Source organism: Setaria italica, chromosome IV (assembly GCF_000263155.2).
Source record: "Setaria italica strain Yugu1 chromosome IV, Setaria_italica_v2.0, whole genome shotgun sequence".
In the NCBI taxonomy this organism is placed as follows: Eukaryota; Viridiplantae; Streptophyta; class Magnoliopsida; order Poales; family Poaceae; genus Setaria; species Setaria italica.
Window position 1 is genome coordinate 10,375,932 of NC_028453.1, and position 17,866 is coordinate 10,393,797.

Genomic DNA, 17,866 nt, shown 5'->3' on the forward strand with positions numbered 1-17,866 from the left:
ATAAACCAACTCCCCAAAAGTGACATTTCATTAAGCATTCGCAACTACCACAAGTTTCAAACTTCAACCACGAACCTTGTTGGATTGTTCAAGAGTGCAAAGAAGAAGAAGAAGAAGGGGAGGGAGGGAGGGAGAGAGAGAGAGATAAGGAAATTTTGTTTGACATCTTGAACAACTACTCCTGGCAAGTTTATTGACAAGTTCTTGCTCAAGCAATGGCGCTTGTAGAGTAGAATTGCATCACTGCATCGAGCGGAAGAAGACATGGCTAGGATCAGAGAGGTGATGGGCGGGGGAGAGATGTCTGGAGGCGATGGCGCGGTGGCGGCAGCGGTGGAGAAGGCGGTGAGGTGCCTCGGCAGGGGGATCGACATGGCGGGCGACCTGAGGCTGAAGCACTGCAAGGATGCTGGGGGCTGCCTGGTCCTGAGGAGCGGCGAGAAGAAGGCGGCAGCGGCAGCGGCGGCGAAGGTCGTCGTGCCGGGATTCGGGGTCGTCGCCGATGTGCCCGCCGACGTCAAGTGCGGCAAGGGCGACCGGATCAGGTTCAAGTCCGACGTGCTCGAGTTTAACAAGGTTTGTTGTTGTTTAACTAGCACCTTCATTTGGATTTCTTTTTTTCTTTTGTGAATACATGAAACAAGTAAACATTTTTGGAAAGTGAGAAATTTGGTGCCAAAATGAGTCAGATTTCAATTGAAGTGGCGTACTAAGTAAGTTCTTTCGTAAAAAAATATGTTTAAGTTTGTGGAAAATGATTTGTCAATATTTCTTCTTTTTTCTGGCAAGTTTCTTTCACAATGAAGAAAATTTTGTCAGCTAGAAAACAACACCTATCACACGAAAGCGACAAGAGAACCATATAATCTATCCTCTTATCCTGAATTCCTCACATTTTCTTTCATCCTTCATTCAAGTATAAAACTCAATTTGAAAAGAAGAAGTCAAAATGTAATTTCTGATCAAAATAATAAGCGCGGCATGACGAATCATACAGTTTCTTGTCTTGACCAAGCCGATGGATGAAGAAATTACCCTTCTCTTATCAAAACAAGAACGAAGAAACTTCTGAGCAAACTAATGTAGTCCGTGCGACCTTGACCTGTGCAGATGTCTGAGGTGTTCAACCACCGGAATTCGCTGACGGGGAAGATCCCGTCGGGGCTCTTCAACTCGTGCTTCGGCCTCGAGTGCAGCTCATGGGCAGAGGACGCCTCCGCCACCAAGTGCCTGGCGTTCGACGGCTACTTCATCTCCCTCCTCGACCTCCGGCTCGACTGCCGGCCACTCGCCCTCGCCGACCACGTCGTCCGTGACGTGCCGGCGGCGTGGGACCCGTCAGCCATTGCAAGGTACGGACCGGGCACAAGCACCACATCGGCGACCATTTGGTCTTCTCACATTTTATTTACCACTGCTTGAACACCTTAATTTCTCGTATAACTATATTGTTTGTAGTAACAAAATTATAATCATAAAAGATATTTGTAAATAGGAGTAATACAAAATAGGATACGAGCAAGCAAACTTAGGTGATCAAGCGCAGTGCTTAACTTGAGGGAATGGCTCAGCTCTTAACCTCATCCGGTGACCAAGTGATTGGTTTTGTCGCTTCCAAGAGCGCACATCGTCCACCACACGTTTGCCATGTGGTGTGAAAAACCGTATGCATGGGTGGAAAATGACTAGACCAGGCAAGAAGCAGCAGCCTGCAAGTTGCAGACTGCATAGAAAGCTACTTGCAGGACTGACTTGTTCTAACCTTCCAGGTCTTCGATTGATATATCTGAACATCAGCATGAATCAATTTAGACATCAGCATGAATCAATTCATACGTGTCACATCAATGTGCATGGCTCAAAGAAATGAAAACTAAAAATGAAAGTATGTTTCTATCAATGTTTTGTTAAAAGAAGGTTTTCATTCTTCTATACAGAGTTAAGTAAACAAACTTTCACCAGTACTTACTAGATGGTACAAACTGAGCAGAGTTCTCTAAACATGTCACATTTGAGGGACTGATTAAACAAAAACAACACAAACCGGATGGGTTAGTCAAACCCGTATGAATATCAATATGACTCACTCTGAAATGTGGTGTGCAGTTTCATCGAGAAGTATGGGACCCATATCGTTGTTGGACTGAGCTTGGGTGGCCAGGATGTGGTGTATGTGAAGCAGGACAACTCGTCTCCACTGTCTCCATCTGAGATCAAGGAGCACTTGGACAGGCTAGGCGACCAGCTCTTCACCGGGACATGCACTCTGCCCCCTTCAAACCGCAAATCCAGGGACCACAAATTTAAGGTTAACAAATCATGTTCATTAATGTCAAATTCAAAGTTAAATTATGGACTCAACGTCCACCAGAAAATCAGGAAGATGAACTGAGAGGTGCCGGAACTTTCATTACTCTGATGGCAACAGGTCCCCGAGGCCTTCAATGTATTTGATGCCCAAGTGACACGGCAAAAGCTTGAAGGAATGATTGCTCCAGTATCCTGCAAAGAGGTATTGTAGCTCAGTACTTTGACAAGTTGCAAATAAGAGTGAGTTAGGAGCTGTAGAGACCAGGATATAAGTTATTCCATTATCTAGAAAGAGTGACCAGAGAATCTTCAGGCTTCATGCAGTGAACCTTCTAATTGTGAACTGCACTGATGCAGGGTGTGACAGTGATACACTCCAAGAGGGGAGGGAATGCAGCAGCGAGCGACCACTCAGAGTGGCTGCTCACTGTGATGGCAATGCCGGAAGCAATCAACTTCAAGCTTGTGCCCATCACATCCCTTCTCAAGGGAGTAACTGGTGTGGGCTTCCTGTCTCATGCCATAAACCTGTACCTCAGATGTAAGATCTTCCTCCCACCCATTTAGCTAATCCATCTGCTAAGTGCATAGAAACTTCAAACTTTAAGAATTGGCACAATTGGTGAAATGAATCATAAGCTATATCTCAGTAAAAGTGAAAGCAATTCAGTAAGAACAATATTCCTGTTATGAATTGTGCTTATTCTGTTATGTTATTCATCCCTGCTACGTTGCAAATACTAAAAGTTTATGATCATGCCACTGTTTCTTAACAGACAAACCTCCAAAGGAAGAACTGAGGTACTTCCTGGACTTCCAGCACCACAGATTGTGGGCCCCAGTAAACAGTGACCTACCACTTGGTCCCTGCTCGAACCGACAAGGTGCTAGCCCGGCATTGCACTTCCGCCTTGTAGGTTCAAAGCTATATGTCAGCTCAAGCGAGGTAAAATATTATCGCACATTACTTTTATTTGTACATCTGAAATTCAAAAAAAAATCATTCACATTAACCATGTGGCTAAATTGAAATGCAGGTGATTGTTCCAAGATTACCGGTCACCGGGATGAGATTGCATCTGGAGGGCAAGAAAAACAACCGGTTAGCAAAATTTACTTGCAGCTCTGTTCATATATTTTCTCTGAATTCTGGCTGAACATACTGCATAAATGATAAAACTAACCTAGGTTCCAACCCTTTCATACCAATATCAGGTTAGGCATCCACCTGCAACATCTGTCGAACACCCCAACGTTCATCAAGGAGAGATCAGCCAAGCAGCCGATATGGCGCGGATCAGAGATGATCTCCGACGAGCGGTACTACGAGCCGGTCCAGTGGAGAATGTTTGCCCATGTCTGCACGGTGCCGGTGAAGTACGATCCTCGCTGGGGCAGCACAGCCGGCTCACCATCGGCGTACATCGTCTCCGGCGCTCAGCTCCACGTCAAGGCTCATGACTCGACCAACATACTCCACCTCAGGCTTTTGTACACCGAGCTGCTGGGGTACAAGGTGGTGCAGTCCAAATGGGCGCACAACACGGTGAGGCTGTCGGGGAAAGGGAGCTTCCTGTCCATGTCATTGGTGGCATCTTCGGGTGCCGTTGAGGAGGAGCGGCAGCCGGCGAGGGTTCACATCGACTCCGGCGTGTTCGCCGGCGGGCCACCCGTGCCCGTTGGGACCCAGAGGCTGCTCAAGTTTGTCGAGACGTCTCAGGTGACCATGGGGCCACAGGACAGTCCTGGGTACTGGCTGGTCACCGGCGCGAAGCTGGATGTTGAGAAAGGGAAGATCTCCCTGCACGTCAAGTTCTCCCTGCTTGCTCCAGTTCCCTGACAAGGATTAGAAGAACTGTACAGTACTCTGCTGCTAGGAGAAAGCCTCTGTAAAATCCAACTTCCTAACTCGCCATCCACATTCCCATTTTTGTGCATATCTGCAAAATGCCAAAATTAGGAGATTCTTTGTGCAGTAATGGTAATATGCAAAGTGATAGAATTACCTAAATAGTCCAGCTTTATGGCCTGTTACCTACTCTAGGCTCGTATTTTTTATTATTTGTGTTGCATATTCTCCAACTTAATAGATGTATAGCCATCATCCATGCTAATCATTTGTTTAGATCTAAAAACTTTCGAAAAACATATATTTCAGTTGAGACTCTAAAAAAAATTTGACGAAATTTCGGCGACATTTCACGATTTTCGATAATTTTGGTGGTGAAAGAAAAAAAACGAAACTGAAATTCAAAACCCTGGTGTATTCACAATAAAGCACATCCATAGTTGTAATAGTAAATTCGGGTTTTTCTTTCGGTCACCATCGCTGAAATTTGAAACCATGGGGAGAAGCTGCCCCGTGCAAGGTATGGCTACTACCTGCCAGCCATATACCTAAAGCTTGAGAACGGTGGGAGTTGGATGGTTCTTGGCTCCAACTCACTCGTAGAAACTGGCAATGGCAAGGCTGCATGCCTAGGATTTGTTGAGATGAAGCAGGAGGTGGCTGATGGCCCAAAGCTGGCGATTGTGGTTGGGACGCAGCTGATGCAGGATAACCTGATGCTCTTCAACCTGGAGGAGGGGCGGCTTGGTTTCAGCGGGCTATTGAGGTGGAGCAGTACTAATTGTGGCAACTTTGATTTCAGCTATGGTGCTTCTAGGATCGAGACTTCATCTGGAGCTGCGGCCTTTTAGGTCTTCTAGCCATTTATCTATTTAAAAAACTGTCCGCACCCATAGACAGGGCCGGTCCTGAGATTTGGGAGGCCCGGGGCGAAAGTAAAACTCAGGGCCCTTTAATATAAACATTATAACAAATATATATGAAATGTTACCAATAAATACTTAAATGTATCTAAAAGCAATATTCATGAAATGCTAGACTTGAAGATCTTACAGCAGAAACAAAAAACTTTGTCAACATCCTTCGAATAAACTAACCATTTTCTATCATGTACCTCTCCATTGCTTAATTTTCTAGAATAATGAGCATATGAAAAACGTCTTGAGGCAGCATCTAGAGGAAATTCGATATTTTCTTCTCTTATAGGCCCTTTCTCGACTAATATGTCTCTTGCTTTATTATCAAGATTATCCCAATTTCTTGGATCATAAATATCTGAAGTGTAAACTGGTTGCTCATCAATACTAACAGAATATGCATGTGCACCTGACGCATATACTATATTCTCAGTCACTTACATTGTTATCATCGACGTTGATGTTAACATTTTCTTTCTGATTCCCATTAGTTGGTTCATCCACAACAACTATTGCCAACTCATCTGGGTTCGTCGAAGCGCTTGTATTACTCCCAGGGCCCTGATTACTCTTGCAAAATTTATCCATAGCTCCTCTCTGTGATTCTATCAACTCATCCACACGTCTTTTTCTTTTCCTTTTCTCGTTACCTAATTCATATTTTCTAGACGACATGATATTCCACAGTGCTGAAATTATTATAAATACACAATAGTTATAAATCAGTTAAGATTAAATAACTTGTGATAGTGAATTAATAATTACTGGTATGGAGAATTGGGGAATTGGTAATCGAATCACCTGATCACAGAAGCGAATTGACGATCTCCTAGCTGATCTCTGCCCGTTCGCCGTTCCGCCGAGGGGTGGTGGGCGCGCGATGCGAGTGGGAGAGAGGACCAGCGGCAGGATGAGGCGATAGGGAATTAGGGATGAGGGGGTGCGGTAGATGAATTGGACCCTTTTTTTAACCACGAAGTGGGCCCACCTTAATGTCACCTGTGAACCATTGTGGGCGGGGCAGTAACAATGGCTACCTTTTTCTGGACCCCCACCTTAATGCTATTTGGAACATAAGCATTGCCTTTGTCCTAAGAATTGTGTTACCGTTACTATGCCCCTAGGATTTGGGGGCCCGGGGCGGCCGCACACCCTCCCCCCCCCCCTCCCCCCCTCCCCCCCGGGCGACCCTGCCCATAGAAATAATATCCCACAAACACCCCATGTTGGCAATGGAGAGCCATGGACACCTCAACCAGTCAACCTCATGCACTGATGCACGCCACACACCATCGGTGATATGCCTAGATGCAATCACAAACTAAGATGATGATTATATGAGCCTTGTGTTGTTTGCTCCCTGGATAAATGTCATTTACATTGGTCTACAAGTAGATGACTCTCTCTCAATTCTATTGAGGTACAGGGGTAATAACTAGAGACCAAAGAGCAAGTTGTTATGTTGGCGCTAAGTTATTGCAGCATTTACAGTTGATGTGACCTGTTCGTTAGCTCTGGCTAACTTTCGATTATTTGTAATCAAAGGTACCAACCAGGTCTAGATAATCGATAGGGGTTAGTTAACATTCAATTTTCTTTGTGGTGCATTCACTGCAGGGATCTAACTTGCTACTGTAAAACAGACAAATGTAGTACTTTTCCATATAAGACCTTATTACTTTAGAGGACAGATATGCATTTAACAGACATCATGAAATGTATCACTTGTTCTTCACACAAAAAGATGTATGGCTAAATGCAGAAACTATTTTGGCAAAGCATACTAGAACCGCAGCAATGTGACAACCATTGTATCAATATTCAACAGCATGAGATACAGTTGTTTTATAATTTGGCAGAACAAATACTGAAAAATTGATCGGTATATTGTAAAATTATTTGTCAATGGAAATACTAATGGTTTAGCAAATAATATGCCAATACAAATAAAAATTCAGCAAAGTGTAACAGTTGCATATCAGTTACTTGAATTTTCCTAGAGGTAGGCTCGTTTGGAGCATAGGATTTATTGCAAATATTCTTCAGTGCCAACATCATAAATACCATTTGCTTTACAGGTGCCCGAAGGTTGCGTAGTTAGAGGTGTAAGGAAATCCTGCAATTCTTCAGCTATAACTACCTCCTCCCAACGGCAGCCCTGAGAAGTTCACTCATGGGAAATGGGCAGCTTGCCACAAGGTGCTTGTGACCCTCGGTTGCTATCACAGAGAAGTTCACTCATGGGAAATGGGCAGCTTGCCACGAGGTGCTTGTGACCCTCGGTTGCTATCACAGCCTCAAGATTTACAGGAGAATCAAAAATGAATTTGACGCATCTGGTCTTCAGCAGGGAGCAGCTGTGCTGCTCCGCTAGAGCCAAATTTGTGGCAACCCGCGACCATACCCACATCGATGCCACTGCAAAGCTTTTCTTGGCACATCAACTTAAGCCTGGTCAGTCCAAACCTATCGGCAGCTGAAAGAAGATGCTGTGCCATGGCCATCGACTCTTCACGCCCTATATCACCGATATGCTGTGGAGCGAGCTCAGGGCATGTGTCGGTGTAGATGAAATGGAGCATGGCCTTGAAGACTCCAGATGTTGTTTTTCAAAAAGCAAAGACATTGTTGTTCACATTTACGGAATATAGAAATGATCAGAAAACAATTTTTATTGGTAATTTTAGAATTCCACCTCAAAAACATGAAATTAAACTATTTTTACCTTCACAATTGTACTGACATCTCCGAGAACTGGGCATTGAACTGGTCAGTACAATCTCTATCCTTCCAAACTGCCAACACTACTCGTGGGCGTGTAGCAAGTGTTACTACTTGTAATAATAGTGAACTGATCCTCTTCTTTGAGGAGGTTGAAGCCAGAATATTATCCATTATATAAAAAAACACTACTTGAAGTCGTGTGTCGGTGTTTTTGCTTCTAAAAAATGAATCATGATTCATATGATGGCATTCGCTGAATCAAAATGCAGGCCTGGAGATCTCTTCACTTGATCCTAACACGACATTCGCTGGATCGGTAATCAACGGTTAAACGTCCCCATTATGTTTATCCCAACTAACCATACAATTATCCATCAGCAGGCTTTGTGGCCGACTGGTGGCCCAAGAGAAATTAATGGCGAAATATTAACTTGGCCAAATGCTCCGCTCCTACCGGCTTCTGAACAGAATCCTTTAAGGATCGACATCAGAGAGAGAGGAGACGGGAGATGGGTGTACCTTCGGCGGCGAACGATCACCGGCACACTATCGGCGCGGCGGAGGATGCTCGCTCTGCGCCTCTGCCCCAGCCCACAGCTGACCCCGACGGCCTCCGCCACGGCGCCGCCCTCTAGAGTCTGGAAGACTGGAAGCCGGAAAGAGGGGAGTCGGCCGCTGGCGGCTGATGGAGGCTAGAGGGCCGAGGGCCCGCAAGCGGGGAAAAGGCACGGCCCAGAAGAACATATCTACATTGCTCTTTCTTATTCTTTTTGTTTCTTTTATTTATTTTTGTTTCTCTTTTCCCCCTCCTGAGATCCAGAAACGTTTTATCCAATCACACGGCACAAGAATATAAAAATTAAAATTATGTATAATAAATTCCGCTTTACGGCATCTAATGCTTCATTTCACTTGAGCAGTGCTCCCTCTGATTTCAAATATAAGTCGGTTTAGCCCTTTCAACTTCTTTTTAAATGTAATTCATCCTAGAACTTCATGTATCTTTTACCCTTTTTGCTTAACAAATGCTACCACTCTTACAAATCAATGAGTTATCTATGAAATGTTACAGTCTCACAAAATTGCAGTGGACATTTCCATAGTAGGACATTAGAATTGAATTGAAGACAGGGTAGATTTGAGTTGAAAGCTAAGGGCCTGATTGCTTCGTGTCCATACATTTTATCACCTTTTTTGCAAAATCATGCCTGACACACCTTGGATAAAGGTTTTTTTTTTCAAAATAAGGAGTGAATGACGGATAGGACACTGGGCCAGGAAACTACGTCTAGCCATAACTATGGTAGAGAGCCAAACGGGGCTGCCTAAGAAATTGTGGTGCACCTAAGATTTTGCATTGTTTGATAAGGACCAAATACACCCTGCTTATCTGCTAACGTAGTTTAAGTATTCAATGGTCACCACATGGAATGTTCTACTGGTCAGTGGTCACATGGTGCTTGTTGCAACGGACAATGTCGTATTATGCACGTGTTAAGAGTTTGTGTCATCCAATCCAAATGTTGCTCTACATATCTGAACAAGGCCTAAAGCAACACTCCCGACAGCACTACGGGTAAAGAAGAACATAGCCTTGAAGAGCCACCTCAGTGACCACACGATCCGTGCAAGACGTTTGTTAGTTTGTTACACACCAGTTACCACTTGATGTGCAACAGATGCAGATCGAGTCATTCACGTTACCAAGCGAACTCAGACAAAGCCTGAAGCCATGGAAAATTTCCCAACCCAAACACAGGGCAATTAGAGCAGCGGCAACAAACATGTGAGGATACAATATTGAATATTCACAACCTGGGCAACGGGTTCCTGCGGAACCGAGCACTGAAGACGAGACATGCCAAGATCGCCCAGCCTATACAAGCACCAGGTGCACTTCCTGGACTAAACGAAACAAGAGGGGGCGCCACAAGGTTAGACACCTCAGGTCCACTCACGCAATGGCTGCACCTGGTCCGAGCCTACTCTTACCCCTGATCTAGGTATTTTAGCCACAAAATTAATAGGATAGGAATGGAAGAAATACAGGGTGGAAGACAAAGGATCTATCCAAGAATGCTGCCTGGTGTTAGTGCTGCCATCACTGGAAGTTGCGCATCAACCCACTTCGTGGTGCGTTTCTGCAGGCATGGAACAGAATGAAACGTGATTACAAAAAGAAATATGGTATAATGAGATCGCTTATCAGCAGTCTATAAGACAACACCTATGCTTTTAAAGAATGCACTGTATTAAAAGAAGTAAGAATTCTGCGAACTTAAGATACAATCGTAATATGGCACTTCTATTTTATCACATTAAATAGGACATTACCTGAGGATGCATGGCATGATATGCATGGAGAACTAAAAACTAAGAGAACAGAATATCTGAACATAAAAGTGAAAGTTCCCCGAAATAAAACAAATAACATCCATAGGTTGTGGAGGAAATGATATAATGGGTAGTGGAGAAAAATGATACTATAACATAACTTCTTCCAAGATATTAGGGCTAACAACCAACATCCCAGCATTTCAATAATGTGAAGATCGAAGTTCCATAAAATCTTTGGCATTCCAAAAAAAAATGTACCTTCCAGGAAGCAGCTGTGAACTTCCAGGGCTTTTCGTACCAAGCCGCTTGGCTCTGGTTTCTTGTTCTTTACTGGCACGCATAGCTGCAACATCTTTCTCCATGGCTGCAACCTGTCGTCTCATCTTTTTAGCCTCCACTTCCATTGCTTTGTTTAAGGTGTCTATTTTCTTTTCTAAAATCTGCAAGACAACAATAAATAAGCAAACTTCATAATAACTAATATATACTCCCTCCGCTTTTATTTATAAGGCATGATATGACTTGGCGCGGTCTTCCAAATTACAGTTTGACCATTCATTTATCTTATATTATATCGTTTATGGTTATAAACTTCTGATCATTGTAGAATGTAGAGTATATTCAACCATATAAAATTTACATTATGAAAATAAAAAATTGGTAGATAAATTATTGGTCAAAGATTGTAAAATTTGAATCTTGATATGTGTGTGCGCCTTACAAACAAAAACGGAGGGAGTAACTTACTATACACAAAAGTGCACAAATAATAAAAGAAATAGCTGCATACCTCAATATTCTCATCTTTATCTTTTAGAATCTGATCCTTTTCATAGCATGACTTTCTCAAAGAAATTACCTCTTTTTGCAGCATATCATACAGGAAACCAGAGACTGTCTCAGCTAAGTTGTTATTTGTGGTTTCATTTCTTTTCTCATCTGCGGTGCTGTCTGCGCTCTCACTAGTTCTCTCATCTACATTTCCCTTCCAATTGTCGGTACTCTCCTTATCTCTAACAGCATCTGTAGATCTGTTCAGTAAATGAGCTCCATTTACACGGACCTTCCCCCTATCTAGTGACCTAGTTCCTCCATCAAATGACTTCGAAGTGCCTTTAGCATGCTTTAGGACCAAGCTGCTGCTTGACAAAAGAGATGATCTTGAATGAAAAGATGGAGACCTCCTTGACAATAGGCCATTTGGTGACAATTTAGACATATTATCAGCTCCGCCAAGTGATAACCGGCGGGAAGGGCCATTGCTAAAGCTCTTCCCTTCCGTAGGTGGCCGATTAGAGCCACTTGGAAGCCCCCTTAGTCCATCTTCTAATACTTTCAGACGTAACTGATATTTTTCCTGAGTTAATAAAGATGCAGTAGTTTAGCTCATCTGAACTACTTCATTTATAAAGATTAAAATACATTATGATACAAAAGCTGTAACAGAGTCCATCTATACATCAAGCTAGAAAGTGTAAGCAAGCAACAAGCAGGACACAACCGGTCTTCTCAATTGTAACAAAAAATAGTTATGCACCTTTAGTTGAGCTTCAGACCGTGCTGTACGTTCTGCAACAGCAAGCTTATCACGAAGTTGTTGCATTTCCCCCTGCAGAAACAAGAAATTATCAAAGGATGGTCCATACCACATGACCCTCAAGATAAGAAATATGTCCAACAAGTGGTACATTTAGTTTCACCAAAGAACAAGCCTATAATTGCATAGTTGCATGCCAACAAAGTACATTGGTAATGAAAAGGCATAGTAAACATCACACCTGCAAGAACCTACGCTCTTCAAGCCACTGTTTAACTGGCATCACTTTGTCATTAGAATCTTTCCACTCATTGGCAACAACAGTAGCAACTCTATTTGCTGTAACCTTTGCACGTGCAAGTTCACGGTCAAGTGTTCTCTTTTCTTCCTAATAAAATCACAAACATAAACAAGCATGAATCAAGTGTTCATGTGAATGGGGTGAAAAAAATTGATAAGGATTTGATGGCAAAAGATGTAACCAGTCTAAGGATAGTTTGTTACACTCATTTCTTGAAATCTGCGCTCGTAATCTCGAACAACATTAGCGTTTCGACCACCTTGAAGTAAAGCCTCTTCCAAATCTCCCACAGTTTGGCTAAGCTTTTCAACTTCTGCAATCTTTTGGCGATGCAGCTTGTCCAAGATCTTGTTTTCTTCCTGCAATGCAGAAAAATCAATCAATTAAGCAATAATAATAATAATTCAATTGGAATGAACAAGTTATTCTCTTTTCATGACAAGGAATAAACTGCATGCGCCAAATTACATGGCAGATCTCGATTTGCTTGATCAACTCTTGGTTCTTGTTTTGCAAATCGTCAACCATAGCAGCTTTTGCCATAGCAATTTGCACAGTCCTCTCTGCTTCTAGCAGTGCTGCTTCCTTTTGTTTTGTTAGACGATCCAAAGCTCTGTTGTCATCCTGGAGCTTTGAAATCTGAAAACAAGGTTAACTCGTCATATACTTTGTCCGCAGCAAATACATGACAAATTGATACGGGTAGTTCGATGGTCCAAAGGTGACTGGACTGGAGGGGTGAAATATTTGCTAACGGTAATGGAAACCTATCAAAGACATCTGCGCAAACACAAATACAGAACAACTGGGTATAAAAGACTCGGTATTACCTCCTGCCGAGAAAGCTTTAGTTCGGCTTCAAGTGGTGCAAGAATGGCTTCAATTGGTGGCATGTCGTCATCTTTTTGGGCTGCATGTACTCTTCGCAAAGTTGCTTCTGCTGCAAACTGGGCAGCCATTGCAGCCTTTTTCTCATCATTTATCCTTTTAACTTCAAGATTCTGCAAGTTTTTTTTTTACTTTGTTAAGCACACCAAGAGAGGAAGTAGGCAAAAAGTAAGCACAAGCCATTAAATAGATACTTTGCTGTCTAGGAGAGATTCTGTCAGCTTGAGTTTCTCATCCATCTTCTCCAATTCATCAGTAAGCTGCCACCAAAATATAATCGCATTAGAAACAAAAGGGAGTTATTTTCACCAATTTTTTCATTGCTACTAACAAAAAAATACATATAACCAGTAATTCAGCAATGTATTTCTTTCACGAAACAGTGAATGAATTTAGAGAACACATGAGCTGGAACACTTCACCCATCATTTCTTTTCTTGAATGCGCTATTCTTTCCATGACACAAGTGCAGAGGCACGAAATCAGAATATTTCATGATGATAAGCAAATGGACTTGACTACTGTTCTTGAGAATCATTATTCATTCTTCGCAACCAAAATGTACTTGAAAGTTGAAACATCTCCATTAAACAAAATACAACCATAGCTCAGTGACTCTCACAAAAGCAACCTTGCAAGTTAAGACTTAAGATCACTAAACCAAACTACAAAAGATTATGAATAGCACACCTGAAAAAACATACAATTAGCTTTCTTTGGCATGAAAACAGCATATTGCATGCCAAGGAGAAATTACTTCTGATATGAATTATCGGTGTTGAACCAAACGAAATTCCGGTGTTAAATATAACTTTATTGTTCCAGTTGAAGCTCAAGGACCAATTAATGAAGAGCCATTACCTTGGTTAATTAATTAATTAATAATAGGGGACAACAGAATATGAAAAATGCAAATACAGCCTACAAGCATCTGGGTTTTAAGCCTTGGATTGGTAATACTGTGAAGGGGTACCTGAACAAATGCTAAATTGTGTTGATTAGACTCACTGGAATCATAACCAAGGGAAACCAAGCTCCAAGAAATATATTTGGGTATATACATGCCCAGGTGTTCTCTTATAGCAGGATAGTAAAAAAAAACATATGAGCTCATAACAGGCCTGTGGGAATCTCAGCTAAAGAAACCCGTACTAGAATCTTAATAACCTCTTAGAAGAAAATGGTTATGAGTTGTAACACTCTTAGGCAAAGATACAGTCATATAAGCAATGAATCTTTGTACCATGGGGCCATGAGAACAGGCTCTGCTGGATTCTATGCCAGTGTTCTCCTTAACAGAATTGGTAACCTTAACCAGATTTGGCAAGCATTTGGTTTGACATCAAATTTCAGAAAGATTTCCTAGCTAGGTGAAACCTTTGTTTATTTTCTTGCAAACGATTGGACAACCCATAGGTTTATTGGCGACAAACTACGGTACAGTTTGTTGGGCCAAACTTTGCTTCAAACAAAACACCCCATGAGGAACAAAAGGGGCACCAAGGCCACATGAATAAAAGACAAAGCTGCACGCAACAAATAAGTTCGAGACTGTGAAAATGAATAAAACATATTTAACCTTGACTCAACATTGTCCGGGAGCAAATTCAATTCAAGAATTTTTCGTAGTATGTTTACCGAATAACAAAACAAAATAAAAAAGATGGAGGAAAGAAATAAACACACCAATGCCTTGAGATTGGCAAGACACTTCTGTCACGCAGTCAGTCACAAAAGCTAGGTCAAGAGTCAAAGTTATCGCACTGGGCGAAACAATTCACTAAACACCTAGACACGTCCAGTTCTTTGGACTCACACTACAGTTGGCCACACCTAGATTTGTTCTCATCTCTATTTTCTTTTTCTTTTTTTGCTTCTGAGCAGAGTCAAACCTAGCTCATATGTCTACAACAGTTGGCTATCTCCCACAATCAGCATCACTTGGAGATGCAATCCAAAGGCAATGGGCATCCCAAAAATAGAAACAGATGATTGAAGACCATATAATCGACATGGTAGCAGGATATAGAATGTGGAAACCATTGGGGATTACCTCCTCAACGGCCTTCTCCCGCGCCCTCTCGGACAGCCGTAGTGCGCGTATCTCCGCCTGCGCCTCCCCAAGCTCCCTCTCCTTGTCTGACACCCGCAAAAATCCGTACAAAAATCAAGCCTCCCTCAAAGACAAACCTAAAAACCGCTGCAACAAGGACAAAACCAAAGCACGAAATGGAGAGAGACATCGTCAAACCGACCCCTCAGCTCGTTCTCGAGGCGGGTGAGCTCGACCCTGACGGGATCCGAGCCGTGCATCAGCGCGATGAACTCGTCGGCGTCGAGGCTGGCCCGCACGGGCCCCCGCCGCCGGGAGGAGGCCCTGGGCACCGCCGCATTCCCGTCCTCGCCGCCGTCGGCCATCCCAGATCTGAGCCCCCCGCGCCGCGGCCCAGCTTCCCGAACCCGCCTCGCGCCCGCCGGCCCTCGGGGACACCGAGGCGCCCGACTCCCGCGCCGCGGTCGGGCACGGGAATCCGCCCGCACCCCCGGCCCCGCCGGATCGGAGGGAGAAACCCTAGCTCCGGCGCCGCTCCTCCGCCCCCCGCCCGGCCCACCAGCTGCTGTGTGCGAGCGCGTGTTGCTCTAGCAGTAGCAGCTGCGGTTGCGGTTGTCCGTCTTGCAGGCTGTTAAGAGGCGGGTTTAAAAAAAAAACAGTCATGTGGGGAAGGGGGGAGGGAGCTTTTTGGATTTATCTTAAGCATGCTTTAGGCGGTGATTAGATCAGGGTTAGTCACGACAGGACAGGGTTAGGGTAGTAGGCACATTTGACTTCCCACTGTTTGGTGCTGCTCCGGCTCTATGTCCAGTCCGATTTACTTGTCATTTAGCACATAAACATGGGTTTAGAAGCACGTTTTTTACAGTTGTTTGTCATCATTGCTTTTTCAAATTTTACTTAATGAGATATGGGGCTGTACTGCGTAACGCAATCGAGCTTGTTAACAGGAACACATCAAGAATTAAATCTGGCATTTTGTACAGTGAGTTCTCCAATTTGCTTTTTTTTTTTAAGTAAAAGTTCTACGGGATTTGTATGAGCATTTGAGAGCTAACTTAACTAACAATAGACATTTGAGTTTACCAATTGACATGCTAGGTGATGTTTGTCATTCATCTTTCATAATTTGGTCTTGTGATCAGTAACCGTTGAGCCTTGAGAAGATTATGACAACCAACACCAAAAAGGATGCAAATTAAAATATTGATTTTGCATTCTGCCTATTTGGATTTCTTCGTGGAGGGTCTAGACTACTTGTTCAAGAAACAATGGGACATATTTTTATTTTGCGAGTAATCAATGGGACAGATGACAGATTAATGAGCAACCTAAGTAAAACTGACCTTACTCAGTTTTCTGTACCATGGTCATATACGTTCTAGTCTAGTGATGTGTCATTTTCTCTATCTAATTTTTTGTTATTTGTGGAACAAGACATTCTTTCACCTGATGCATGTTACCGCGAAATAAAGGATCCATAGAGCTGTCCGGTCCTTTTCCATAAAGCTACAATTTTGCTTTAGAGAGGAAAACAAATGGTCAAAATATCAAATCGCTGCTGAACTTCTGGACTTCTAATTGAACTATCGACATGATACATTAACCTTTGAATCGGTTGGCTGTTGCCTCCCGTGAGGGGTGACAAACCGACAGATAGTACTATCTTAGTTGCTTTAAGATTCGTGCGCGGCTTGCTGGCTGTCCGATCGTCTTTCTCTTCCTCTCCTCTCCTCTCCTCCTCTCTCGCACCGCCACTAAGTCCCCCACGCCACCGCCGCCGAGGAATCTAAGCCCGGTGGAGCGGTCGCCACCGGCTGGGGTAGTGGTGGAGGCGGCGGCGGGGTTAGGGTTCGGGGTTGCTAGGTGGGGGCTTCAATGGCCGGTGGCCATAGAAGAGGAGGGGGTCGGGGGCGGCGCGGTGGCCCAACGGTGGTTGCGGGTTGGCCGGTGGTGGAAGCGAGGCGGCGCAGGAGCGCCGCCGGGCGGGCGGGGCTGGACGGCCGGTGGGCCGGTGACCGGCGACGGGGGTGAGGAAGGCCACTAGGTTAGGAAGGGCGGGGTAGCCGGGCGGCGGCGGTTGGTGGGCGCTGGGCGCGGCAGCCGCAGGTCGGGTAGCAACGGAGGGGGTGGGGGTGGAGGACACCGGACGCGAAGTAGAAGAAGGTGTTCATGGGCCTTGACGGACCTAATCCATCTTCCCTATCTGGCACACGGAAGCTAGATAGGAGCCCCGTGACAAACAGTGGTGGATGAGGACTCGAGCTGTCCAGGCTGCAGTCCTTCCATGGTCAGAAAATCAATAGAGGTCCAATCAAAATTATGCATAAACTTAAAGGTGCAAAACACTTGAGCTCCTAATAAGTCAGCCCCCCTCCCAGCCATTTGTTGGGTCCGCCCCTAGTGACAAACCTGCTGTCTCTAGCCTTCAGTAGCTACTTGCTGCTGCTAGGCCTAGGCGTGGAGAGCAACAAGAGAGAGGAAGCTTTGCAAACATAAGAGAGGGGCATGAAGCTCTGTCCAAGATTGGTGTGGCATGCACACTATTTAGGAATCGATCCCATTAGTCAAAGGATGAAGTGAAGTTGTATTAACTCGTTCAAGTTGTCCGCACATGCAGGTCCTCGATACAGGACTGGTCAAGTGAAACAATACAAAGACACTTTGGATGGACAGTGTTGTCCTATCTTGCGATCCTTGCTGTTTGGTCTTGAATTTATTTTAGACCAACAATATTATTGGAGCTTTTTTAGATAAAGGGTAGTGACGGGGGTTGATACCAACACCTATTTATCTCGATGCTAGTATTTTGCTCTTGTAGACTTTTGAAGCCGCTAGAAGGCTTCTTCTAATTCCCTTAGTTTTTTAAAAAAAAGTTCACATAGTTGCTTGCTTTCAAAAGCAGCATAGTTCACTGTCTCTTATTATGACTTTATATCAAGATATACTA

The 17,866-nt window shown here is 43.9% G+C and overlaps 2 protein-coding genes and 2 long non-coding RNA genes across 6 annotated transcripts; 1 reads left to right on the plus strand and 3 right to left on the minus strand.

Moving 5' to 3' along the window:
- LOC101769876 (MACPF domain-containing protein At1g14780) lies at positions 1-4,424 on the plus strand. The gene is made up of 8 exons (XM_004965086.2): positions 1-576; positions 1,111-1,352; positions 2,107-2,308; positions 2,429-2,512; positions 2,668-2,851; positions 3,087-3,256; positions 3,348-3,412; positions 3,526-4,424. Exons 1-8 carry the CDS (start codon positions 265-267, stop codon positions 4,148-4,150), a joined length of 1,884 nt encoding a protein of 627 aa, XP_004965143.1. The 5' UTR covers positions 1-264; the 3' UTR covers positions 4,151-4,424.
- LOC105914323 lies at positions 1,329-3,634 on the minus strand. 3 transcript variants are annotated; one of them, XR_002677440.1, is made up of 8 exons: positions 3,495-3,634; positions 3,325-3,389; positions 3,093-3,220; positions 2,573-2,886; positions 2,415-2,502; positions 2,088-2,273; positions 1,555-1,786; positions 1,329-1,443 (listed from the first exon to the last, which is right to left on the minus strand). It is a non-coding gene; the product is annotated as an uncharacterized LOC105914323 (long non-coding RNA). The 3 variants fall into 3 exon arrangements; XR_001163955.2 differs by having other exon boundaries at positions 1,405-1,786; positions 2,640-2,886; XR_002677439.1 differs by having other exon boundaries at positions 1,405-1,786.
- Positions 4,118-8,313, minus strand: LOC111257033. Its single transcript, XR_002677441.1, has 3 exons — positions 5,878-8,313; positions 5,518-5,765; positions 4,118-4,250 (listed from the first exon to the last, which is right to left on the minus strand). It is a non-coding gene; the product is annotated as an uncharacterized LOC111257033 (long non-coding RNA).
- A 1,212-nt stretch (positions 8,314-9,525) lies between these two features.
- LOC101770832 (microtubule-associated protein 70-3) lies at positions 9,526-15,515 on the minus strand. The gene is made up of 11 exons (XM_004965090.3): positions 15,119-15,515; positions 14,917-15,002; positions 13,058-13,123; positions 12,806-12,976; positions 12,444-12,614; positions 12,179-12,334; positions 11,916-12,062; positions 11,675-11,746; positions 10,928-11,494; positions 10,396-10,577; positions 9,526-9,941 (listed from the first exon to the last, which is right to left on the minus strand). Exons 1-11 carry the CDS (start codon positions 15,279-15,281, stop codon positions 9,902-9,904), a joined length of 1,821 nt encoding a protein of 606 aa, XP_004965147.1. The 5' UTR covers positions 15,282-15,515; the 3' UTR covers positions 9,526-9,901.
- Positions 15,516-17,866: the final 2,351 nt, after the last annotated feature.

Bases quoted from the DNA above. Each gene is read 5' to 3' on its own strand.
- LOC101770832 (XM_004965090.3), bottom strand. From the start codon at position 15,281: ATGGCCGACGGCGGCGAGGACGGGAATGCGGCGGTGCCCAGGGCCTCC. The intron at 12,335-12,443 runs GTAATTTGGCGC...TCTGCATTGCAG, and splicing joins AGCAAATCGAGATCTGCCAT to GAAGAAAACAAGATCTTGGA. The intron at 9,942-10,395 runs GTACATTTTTTT...CCATGCCTGCAG, and splicing joins TCACAGCTGCTTCCTGGAAG to AAACGCACCACGAAGTGGGT.
- LOC101769876 (XM_004965086.2), top strand. From the start codon at position 265: ATGGCTAGGATCAGAGAGGTGATGGGCGGGGGAGAGATGTCTGGAGGC. The intron at 2,309-2,428 runs GTTAACAAATCA...TGATGGCAACAG, and splicing joins CCAGGGACCACAAATTTAAG to GTCCCCGAGGCCTTCAATGT. The intron at 2,513-2,667 runs GTATTGTAGCTC...GCACTGATGCAG, and splicing joins CTCCAGTATCCTGCAAAGAG to GGTGTGACAGTGATACACTC.